The following is an 11234-nucleotide window of genomic DNA, read 5'->3' as shown; positions in this document are numbered from 1 at the left end:
AAGGCTCGTGCCCTCACCAAAAGAGTCTGCCGTGGGTGGCTGTGGCGGTTGGTCAGCGTTACACCGTGCGGCAGAGGGTTGCGTGCCCGAGGGACACCTCGGCTTCTCATTAAGGAGGAACCGTCCCCCCGAGGCTCCTCTCTGCTGTGCTGCAGGGTTGCTGACACCAGCGCTCAGTCACAGTCCCAGCTCTGGGAGGCCAGAGGCTTTTGTCAAGAATGAGGCACAGAAAGTGGCATTAGAAGAGGAAGCTTGAAGCAGGGCAGGATTCCTTCCCTCGAACAGCATGTACGGAGATTTCTAAACCCTGGTGCGGGCTGCCAGGTCTTTGCCAGGCTGTGCAGCAGCTCAGCTGCTCACAAGCAGAGCTTTCTCATAAGCTTTTCTAATCACAAAGCTTTGAGGCAAAATCGTTTCCAAACAAAAAAGTTTTTAAGCACACAGAGAAACAGGCCTGCTTGGACTAAAACAAAATCTGGCTGTCGCTCTGTTTTGGAGCCTTGCCTTCCCTTAGGTTCCCTGGTTAGCGTGGCCCTTCTGCACCCCAGACAAAGGGCTCTTTTTCCAAAAGACTGCGGTTCAGGCGCTAACCTCTCCTCCGAGCTCTCAGGAAGCCATGTGGCCCCGTCACCTTATGTGCAAACTAATAAAATAAATAATATTTCCCCAAATTGCTTCTTAACTCCCTGCTTGCCGTGCTGGTTGTGAGGGTCTGGCACTTTGTCGCTGTGATGTGCAGATGTAAAACCATGGTATTGAAGCGAGGGATAAGTGCAGCAAGGAAGGGCAGTTGGTTTCTAATTAAATAGCAGGAGTGGGTGTAAGGAGATTGGGATTTAATTCTGCAGAGTTTCTGATGGTACCTTCAGCGGTTGCTGAGACCCAAACCAGTTGCTGCTTTCTTGCTCCATAAACAAAACAGGGAGCTGCTAAGAGCATTTGGCTGTCAGTCACCGTTATCTTTGTCACCCTCATTTTATATAGTCCCTGTTTTCTATAGACACAGCTGATATTTCAGAATGTGGGGTCTCATTTACAAAAAGGCTGGGACTACAACTGTTCTTGAAGGCAATGGGAAGGTGGCAAAATACCTATAGGATGTTAAATACCTGAAAAAACTATTCCAAATATGACCCTGCTAGAATGTTTTGGATGAGCCTCTCTGCATCTCACCTCCCCACCTACAGGAGGGAGATAATTTCAGTTGCTCTGCGAAGTAATTTGTGAAGCCCTCAGACATTGTAGCGATAAGCAGCATAGAAAGGATTGTCAGGGGAATCAGTAATTCTGTTTTCAGGGCAGGGCTTGAGCAGAGTGCAATCAATAAGACATATTGACCCACGAGGATAAAACACGCGAGGGGGTGGCTCAGGAAGAAGTGCCGCCCCTGTCATTAGGGACAGTGCGAGGAGGACCATGCGCAGCAGGCTGAGTTAGCACTGCCCCAGCAACGTTGGGATTGTCTGATTTTTAAGTAAGTGCTTAATTTTGCAACCTTGATGATGTTCTTTGGCGCAAGAGCATTTCTGTGTGCCTGTGTGGTGTGGATCAGGGCATGGCATGAAGCAGTTTGGATCCAAGCCCATCTGCCATAGAGCCACCTGTAATGTAAGGATGATATTTCTCTCACCTGAAGTGTGCTTTGGGGCACAGCTACATAATACTGGTGAGGCACTCGGAGAGCACAGCAGTGAAATAAATAACACCCTGATGCGGTCAAGAAGAGATTTAAAACTGAGCACAGCTATGGGATGGCCCTGGAGGAAGAGGAGAGCTGGCAGATGGGAGGACAGGCCATACAGTCACCCAGCGCTCCCTCCTTATTTGTGTCTGCTTCTTGCCAGTTCCCTCTTGTATGGCCAACTCGTCCCTTCTTCTTAGCACAGCTCTTCAAACCCAAGGAATTCTATGTCTGTAGTGTTTGCTGCTTTATTTCTTCATTTGCAAACAGAACAAGATACGGTTAATTTTTTCCCTTATATTGCCCTTATGCCTCTTCACATCCATGCTCAGCTGAATTGGGGTTAGTGCAGCCAAGGTCAGAGCCCCAGATACCCGTATCAGTTCTGTTCTGCAGAGCCGCAGGGACAGGGAAGCAAGCAGAGCTCGCTGCTCGCTGCAGCCTGGGGAGAAGTTGGAGATAAAGTACTTTATTGCATGTGAACCAGAATAAAATGACTTGTACTTTCAGTCTGACTCTATACACAGTGTGACCATTCACTGTACAAACAATTCGCTGCTGCTCCAAGAGCTATTTGGAGTGTTTTGCAGAAGGAAGAAACTCTTACTTTCTTACTGAATTAGTATTTGCAAAAAATAAAACTGGAGCAACAAGCTGTTCAGCATAACAAAATCCTGTTTGTGGGAGCTATGAAGTGAAGTACTTGCCAAAGCACAAAGGAATCTGTAGTTTAAACACGGGCTGGAATGGGATGTAATATAGAAACTGAAGTGATGCACAGAGAGCAGCGAGCTACCTCTCTGGTCCTGGCAAGGAATGCTTAGGCAAAAACTGTCTCTCTGCTCTTGCAGGTTCATGATATCAAATTTCAAGCTCCAACTTTGGAAGAAAAGGAATCGTGGATAAAAGCTCTTAATGAAGGGATCAATAGAGGCAAAAACAAAGTATTTGATGAGGTAAGAGGAACAGTTTGTAAACTCCTGTATTTCTGTGTCAGTTCTCACCCACTGCTTTTTCAGCTGAAAGCAGAACTTGCTCCAGCCTCAGTCCTCCCTGTCCTTCCTGCATGCCAGCCATGGGCAAAGGAGAGAGCAAGATGGTATTTACAGCAAATCAGGATGTAGATGGTGTGCCAGAGGGATGGTCTGTGCTGCTAAGTGCTAACTTCTCCTCAGGAGGCTCATGGGGCACAAGAGCTCACCAAAGTCAGCAGGAGATGGTCTGGTGGCTCCAGTGGGTTTGGGATCAGCAGATGCAGGGGTGTTTCCTTCTCCTGATGGAAGCAGCTGCAGCGCTGAGTTGTGTAAAGCTGGGGCCACAGCCCGGAGAGATCCATCTACTGCACGCTGCCATGATCCTCAGCACCAAACAGCCTGGAAATTGAGGTATTTGGTTAGGACATAGCCCAGTCTTGAAGACTGGAAAAATCTAAAGTGACTCAGTCCACCAGCTATTCCGCCTGCAGTCTGGAGAGAAGTCTGGTGGAAAGTTACTCCATGGCCCCAGCCAAACCTGCCTGCTTCTCAGCTGGCCCCAGCACACCTGCGCTCCCAAATTCTCCTTCCATCCCGCTGTGCAAAGGGCAGGGTGAAAATTGCACATCCTAGAAGCCTGATTAACCTTGCCCTGCTCCCTGTTAGCTTGTAAGTCAGCCCTGAGCTACACCAGAGCAGCAGTAGCTGCTCTGCAGTTGTTTCAGTAACTGAAAGGAAGTGCACAAAACCACCATCACGGGAATGACACAAGAAGAAATGGGCAGGGTGACAAGGGGACGAAGCAATCAGCAAGATCTATTTAGCAAAGGAAGCCAAAGCAATGAGTAAAAGTTTTAAGAAAAAGGCTAATGCTGCAGACACCATGCTAGAGATGCAAACTTTGAGAGCTTGGGCTTTGCTTTTATTCAGCAGAGGGCAAAAGCAGGAGGAGAGGCTGGAACATGGCTCCTTTTTCATCAAGGTTTTGCTGGTAGTGGGATGTAGTGGTTTGTTGGGCCCTTGGACCAACTGGGAAGCAGCACATGGAATTAAAGGGACCAAGTGGGACGAGCAGCAGCCTGAGAAGAGAAAATCCAGCAGTGGAGAGCGTAGCTGTTTCAGCGGGTGGGGGATGTGGTGTTTTGTAATGCAATGCACCTCAGCCCTTGCTGCTGGGACCCCAGAGCTGCCTGGAGGAGCATGGCACGTGGCTCTGAGCTCTCCATTGGGCAGCAAACTCTGCACACCCCCTCAGCAGCACAGCAAGGTGGCATCTCAGGTCACCTCCCTGGCCCATGGCCTGGGGTTATCGTCCTTCCGAGGGCCAGGGTTCTCAGAGGGAGCCGGCATCTAATTCTCCATCATTCCAGTAAGGATCAGACCTCAGATTTAAAGTACAGGCCAGGCACAAGCTAATGGGTCAAGCCCTCAGCTGCCTTGGATTAGCTGTTCTTTGCTGAAGAACTGTAAAACCACTCTGCCATATCAGCCAAGGATTGGGACCCGTTTTTTTCCTTCTAAATCTCTATTTCACTCTCACCAGCTCTCCCATTGTATAAACTTGTGGCCAGCAAACCAAGGACATGCTGACGTTTCACCAGGACTGCGTGGAGCAGACTGCAGCCCTCAGCCATCGCAGCGTGGGTGGGTGGGCAGTCACAGAGCCAGCACAGAGCAATACCTGCCAGGGGGCTGGGACCTCCCTCCCCACGTGCGGGAGGCAGTGGATTTCTCATCTGATTCCAGGAAATAAATGTGTTAATTCAGCTGGAGTTGCAGTTAATCCAGGTCACTGCTCACACCTTCTCTCCAGCATCCTGCAGTCGTTAGAGCTGTAGAAAGGAAGGTCTGTAACGAAGCGCTGCTCGTACAGTTCACAGTCAGGTCACGGTTATTAATGAGCTTTCACCTCTAAGATGGCAACAGCAATTTCGGCGCTGCGCTCTGCCACATGCAGGAGCTGGTCCAAGGCTGGGCTGCAGCAAGGACAACAAAGCTGCCTTGTGTCCTTCCTTCCCTGCCTTTTAGGTAGAGGGGAGGCTTGCGATTGCAAAGCTCTGAAGGTTGGATGCTTTGCTTTGCAGTGCCTTTTAAACACGGCTCTGTATAGGGCAGATACCTTAAATATCCATGAGGTACATGCAGGGCTTTGTGGCAGGCTGTAACTAAGGTCTGACGCAACGGCTGTAGTGATGAAATATTCCAAACCCTCCTGGATCCAAAAGCTGCACCACTTCATGTGTGATACTGAGAACTGTACAGACATATCTTGATAAATTAATGACCCTCTTCCTTGTTTCTTTCCCTCCTCTTCCCCCTTTTAAAGGTGAAAGTAGACGAGAGCCTTTCCTTGGACCATGTAACTCGGGACAGAGTGAAAATTGCCCAGGGACGCAGGCCACCCACGAGAAGTCACCTAAAGGAGGTAAGCGCACCCACCCTGGAGTGAGCCATCTCATACCTGCCATCACCAAGAGCTGCTCCTTCCACTGAGGTACAAAACCCCAGGAAAACCCCAGGCTGACAAGGGAAACAGCTTCCTCTGATAAAGACTGCACCAGCATCTCTCTAACAAAGCTCCAGGTTCCCATAGATCCGTAGTTGCTGCAACATGTTACGATATATTTAGCTTTCCATAACTTACGAGCTGCTTCGCCGTCTGGTGAGAGCATTATAGTTTCACTTTAATCAGAGGAGACCAAAGCTTCTATATTTATTTTCGAAGAAGTGGTGATTTTGTAGCCACAGTGGTCTGCAGGTAGAAGAACTGCAGAGTCTACGGGGAGAAGCTGTATTTTTTATTAAGCTAACTGGACAAAGCAGATGAGCTTTCAAGCTCACAAGCCCTTCCTTAGGTCTGAAACAGAATACATTATTCTCCCAGGCAGTTTTATGGACTAGCCTGTCTACTCTTAACTGATTTTCTGGATCTGTCACTTGAAAAAAAAAATAAAAACAAGGAAAAAGCACCACAAAATAAACCCGCAGTTCACTTCCATGGGAGAAGTTCTTACTAATGTTTGATTCCTGTGATTTATGAAGAAGTTTCCACAGACAGATTGATATTTTAGCGGAGCATTAATCTCAACCACGGAAGATTTTTAAATCAAACCTTCTTTCTTCAAACTTCCAAGACTCTGACTTATGTATCTGCGCCGCGCTCGGATGACTTTCATGCAGAAAATGAGATGCCCTGAGATTTTTTACTTTGCATAGAAATGGAGGGAGAATCTCTTTTCTAGAGAAATGCATGGGAATAAATCATAGATTCCCATCCACTCCTCCAGAAAACCGCAGAAGAAAACATGAAAAGAGGTCAAGCAGCAATGAAGTGTGGATTCTCTGTTACCTAATATGGGTTTGGTAAGGTAGGAAGCCCTTCCCTAGCCACTAAAAACATCTCTCTCCCCTGCTTTGCTCACTATTTTCATGAGATACTTCCAAGTATACCTGTGAGACCTCTCACCTTCAGTCAAATTCAGGGCAAACTGGCTTACAAATTCAGAGGCAGGAATGAGGGGAAAGGGAGGGGATAGAGCCTGCAGAAAGATGTGTATCACGGCTGCTGGCTGCCGTGTCATGAAGGAAATGGGATGAACGATGATTTTCGGTGTCAGAGCGGGCCAGGTGAGGATGGGTCAGGGCCAAGGAGCCAGGATGCAGCTTGCCTCCATCTCTCTGAGGGGCAGGAAAGGCAAAGAGAGACTTTAATGAAACTCTGCAGGAGTCCGGCCCTGTCTGCAGGGCCTTCGTGTGGTTTTGGGTTCCCTGACACAGGAACTGTCACCACATTTCTCCCTCCGGGGCACTGAGCTTACACGCTGCAATGTCTTTACAAAGTCCATCCTTTTTAGGAAAACCCCTCTGCTGGAGTGATTTGCACACAGCCTGTGGTTTGAAGGAGGTTTAACTGGCTTGGCCCCAGTGAGACAGGGATGACATCAGGTTGGAGGAAGCAAGCAGAAGGCTTGCAATAGTATTGCAATAGTATTGCAATAGTAGCCTTGGCCAAGTGATCTAAAGATCAACTTGTTTGAGATGTTCAGGTAAAAACATGAGTCCCAAAAGCAGAAAGGAGGGGTGATTTGGGTAGGCATGCTGGAAATGAAGGGCAGAAGGATGCAGCTACCACAGAATAAAGAATTAAAATATGGCAGAGCTGATTGCTTAGCACCGACAGGAAAACCAAGCAATAAGGTTATTGGGGAGCAGGCTTTGAGACGTTCTTCTCAAAGGAAGTAGTAAAATAAGTTTCATGCTTTTGTCCGAATTCTTGACTGCTTATGGTTATTGGCTTTGATATTCTCATGCAAGCTGCTGCACTACCAGGCAGAAAATAACTAGGCAGCAAAACGCTGATGATGTTCACAGAACGTGATGGTCTGGGGAAGAGGTGGGGCTATGCAGGGGGGTGGAAGTGCTTCACTCGAGATTTGCATGATTTGACACGACTTTCTTCTTCGTTGGGTGAAATGCTTGGTATTTGTGATTATCATAGCTCATTAAATTTTAGCATAGCAGATCATGTTGGGTTTCACTCATTAGAGTAACGCTGGCAGAGCTGGCGGCTGCTGTTTGAGGGTAGCAAAGGGTGATGCTGTTTGGAGAAGTGCAAGCTCCATAGATTGCTCTTGAACTACAGAAAAAGCTGCTCTTAAGAGCACTGCTTTTGTTATCGGCCAGATTCTCCTTGCAGTTTTGACAGATTTAAGTATAAACAGGGTGGATGAGTGAAGCAGCAACCCCTCGCTTGCCATGCAGGTTGTGAGGGACTTGCACTTTAGCTTGGAGTTAAAGGATGGAGCACAGGATTGGCAATGGGGTAGATACTGAAAAAGGTCTCTCTTGTGTTTCAGGCTGCCAAGTCTACATCGGATGGGATCCTGCGACTAGACCTGGATATGGTAGACAACGGACCCCCAACCTTTGATTCCACCATTAGTGACAGTGACAATGCGCCACCTCAGAAAGAAATGCCAAAGCCACCTATGCCACCTACAAAACCCACTGGCACAAAAGAAAACCAAGATGCAGAGAACGATGTTCCTGACCAGGAACATAAAAAACCTCTGTCTCCTCCATTGCCTCCAGATAAGAAGCTTAAGGAAAGTGTAGCATCAAAGGACAACGTAAATGCCAAGGAAGAGGACTCTGTGAGCCCAGAGGACAACGTGGAAGGATCCCAAGCACCAAGTGAGGAGAACAGAGAGAGCCCCGTTGAGGCCAGCAACAGGGGCATAGCGAAAGCTCCAATTCCTCTTCCTAAGAGCACACCAGACAAGCTAAAAGTCGCTTGGGACCAACCAGTCCTTGAGCCTAAAACCACAGAGGACTTGAAATCATCAGGAGAAAGTAGCAAAGACAACCTTGCTGAGACTGCCACTGCAGATGTTACGAAGCCTCCTGTTCCTCCTAAAATTCTGTCCGAAAAAATGCTAGTCACCATGAACTCCAGCCATGGTGGCCTGGAAGCTGTGGTTCAGGAAGACCTGGAGTCTGGCAGCTCCGATCCCCCGGTGAATGGGATCACAGCCAGCGAGGTAGCAGAGTCCACATCCCCAGTGGCTGAAACTGAAGGGAGAAATGGGAGCACCTCTGCTGAGAAGGAACAGCAAAGTTCAGCAGAAGAGACAGAGACTTCCTTAGCTACAGAAACAGTCCATGAGAGTGTAAAAGCAACTATTGAGAAGAAAGCATCTGTAGAAAGCACTTCAGGTCTCAAACTTCGCAGTTCTTCTCTGGGAGACTTGCTGTCTGATTCAAAAAATACACAGAGAGCACTGCCAAGGCCAGGTTTCCCCAAGGATTCCCATCACTGCTTAGCTAAAATGGAGGAGAAAGTTGCAAACGAAAGGGAAAAGGCAGAAAAACTTCTGCAGAAGGTTTTGCGTGAAGGGTTGGAACAGGCCCAGGAGGGGAATGGACCCCCAGCGATGGCAGAGACATTGCTCAATGAGGCAGTCGAACAACTTCGGCAAGCTACACAAGTTTTGCAAGAAATTAAAAGTCTTGGAGAACTGAAAAAAGAAGCAACACAGAAACAGAAAGAAAAGCAAAAGGATCTGGTGACTCTTTACAGGAGAAGTGCTCCCTGACATACTCCTCCAAAAGACTTCTTTCTCAAAATCAAAGCTAAACATTTGCCATTTATGATTTGTACCATTGCTAGGCCAGTGTTGTAAAGGTGGTGTTTTGCTGTGCACACACCATGTTTATGGGACAGAATTGAGCTTTCAGTTATAGCATCCTTCTCTCTTTCTTCACGCTGTACATACCAGTCAGGTTCTAATCCTCTTAGCACAGCAGAAGGTTACAGGACATTGAACGGTTTCAAAAATGTGAATGCTCTCTAAGGACCCAGTCCAAAGTCCTTTCAATGGATCAGGCTGTAAAAATTACTGATAATCAAGCCAAGCCAGACTTTTTAAAGGAGCAGAATGGCTGTTCTAGCAAAAGCCCCTGTCTATCTGTATTTACAGACAAGCAGATGCCAGATTGCACTGGCACCTATCTGGATTTCCCAGTTAAATAATTCAAGGATAAATGTAGTCAGTGTTTGTTCACTTGCTGGCAAGGTTTCCCAGACCACCTGGCCCAGTGACATCTAGGAATGTACAGATAAATGGTTTAATTTTCTCCAAAGATACTCATAAAACCACATTTGCAGTTAAAAAGTGACCTCACACAGAGGCAAATTAAACTGGCCAATTCCTGACTCCAAGTAGTGTCCTCAGACTTGGAGCAGCTGTTCAGAGGCACTCTGCTGAGTCTGCCTGTGCAGAGCTTTAGGTGTGCTAAGCACTGCATAAGTGAGTGCAAGTCTCAATGCATCATTGCCAGGCAAGTATTAATTGTTCCTGTTTTATTAACAGGGAAATTGAGGCAAAGAGAATGTTACACTTGGCTTTTGAAGGAGTGGCTTCTTCTCCTTAACATGTGGATTATTGAGGACCATTCATATCTGGTAACTCCAAAGCCCTCAGCATCGCTGGGAACAATTAGCCAGGCATTTGGAGAACTTGTGAGCAGGAGATCCCCAGGAGCTTCCTGGGACAGCTGTCATTAAGGAGCTTTGGGGATGTGTGTTCCCTCAGCTGTAGGATTGCTCTCTGTGTTGTTTCAGGATGTTAACTGACAGGAGCATGCACATCTGGCAGTGGGTCTGGATGAGATCCCTCTTCCCATTGAACAGGTCGCTACCTGCTGTGTCCTGGCTAGCCCGAGCACCATGGTTTGGCACAGATGTCTGTAATTGGAGTACGTGAAGGGAAAGGCATTTTGCACACATAGCTTTGGGGCTGGTCCCAGTGGCTTAAGTATATTAAAATAAAAAAGCATTGCTACAGAAGGGTCTGAGGAAGGCATTGCAGAAGGCTCCGGCACAATTCCCACAGTTTCCCTGCTCACCTGCTGAAAGCAACCACAGATCCCGTGGTCTTTAGTGATCACAGCTGTGATAAAATCATGTCTTTGCACCGCTGCTTTGTAGTTGTGTACCTGAGCTGGGTCCCCTCCCCTATTTTCTATAGTTGCCCTGAGGGGAATTGTATGACAGCCCAAAGGGCTTCTCCTTTACTTGAACCAGACTCTGGAATCATGAAAAACGACGATCTTTCCAGTCTGGTTTTAAGGAGTGACATGCTACCTAAGCTTCTTTCTTGCATTTGCCAGCACTGCCCTTTTAACTCACCCATTTCTTTTTCTTCTGTTCTTTCTTTCCTCATTTCCCAGATCCCACAAAGCTGCAATGGGCTGCAATCACCCCTCATAGCAGCAGCCCAGTAAAGCTTCATCTGAGCCTCTTCTTAGGCTAGGCAGTGGGCACTTCAGATCTGAGCACAGAAGTGATGGCTTTGGGCTTCCAAATATCCTGGTTTTTACCACCCGGAGCCAGCAAGACAGGTAGTGACTGGAACTGATGTTTCTGCCTCTCGATTAAACCAGCCTTGGTTTCAGTCGTCTGTCCCCCTTTCAAGACAGCCATAGACATTGCGTGGGAATTCACCTGATATTCTCTTATGTGGAAAGTTCTACATAAGTCAAACACTGAGCGCTCAGGTGCCAAAAAGCTTTGCTTTGAGACAACAAGGCTCCTCCGTCCTAAGCCCACTCCCAGGCACACAGCCTGGAGCAAACTCTGGATCTGTGTCATTTGCTGCTGTAGATTCAATGTGAACCATGGGTCTTACTTGCCTTTCCAGCCATACTTAGGACAAGGGCTAATAACACAGACAACATTCAGTGCCTATCTGCTATCTAAATGTATTTCTCTGCATGTGCACTTTTGTTTACCGAACACTGTGTGGTGTGAATGTGAGCTGTCAGAACCTGGTGTGCACTGGAAGTCGAGGGCCATCAGCTTCAGAGAGCGGGCAGGCTTTCGCGAGATGCAGTTCTATAATGAGAGAGAAATGAGATGGGTGAAAAAGCAGTTCACACTAACAGAAAGACACACGAACCAGGGCAAACTCTGGGTGCAGGTTCATATCCCAAAGCAGAAGCCAGTCCTAAACTCCAGGATGGGCAAATCAAAGCCTGGAACTGAAAACCCAGGAGGATGAAAAGAGCTTATGGGATAG

At 47.6% G+C, this 11234-nt stretch overlaps 1 protein-coding gene across 1 annotated transcript in view; it reads left to right on the top strand.

Annotated features, from left to right (window-relative positions):
* PLEKHO2 (pleckstrin homology domain containing, family O member 2) overlaps positions 1-8750 on the top strand; it is a gene marked incomplete at its 5' end in the record, with an annotated part of 19996 nt that extends 11246 nt beyond the window's left edge. Inside the window, 3 exons of the mRNA XM_010179732.1 lie at positions 2533-2637; positions 4982-5080; positions 7512-8750. Of these exons, the coding sequence (XP_010178034.1) occupies positions 2533-2637; positions 4982-5080; positions 7512-8750 (1443 nt within the window). The remainder of the gene's footprint in view (positions 1-2532; positions 2638-4981; positions 5081-7511) is intronic.
* Positions 8751-11234: the final 2484 nt, after the last annotated feature.

This window comes from Mesitornis unicolor, unplaced genomic scaffold, assembly GCF_000695765.1.
Source record: "Mesitornis unicolor isolate BGI_N332 unplaced genomic scaffold, ASM69576v1 scaffold39762, whole genome shotgun sequence".
Lineage (NCBI taxonomy): Eukaryota > Metazoa > Chordata > Aves > Mesitornithiformes > Mesitornithidae > Mesitornis > Mesitornis unicolor.
Note: the sequence above shows the minus strand (reverse complement) of the source record. Positions and strands in the feature narration are given on the sequence as shown.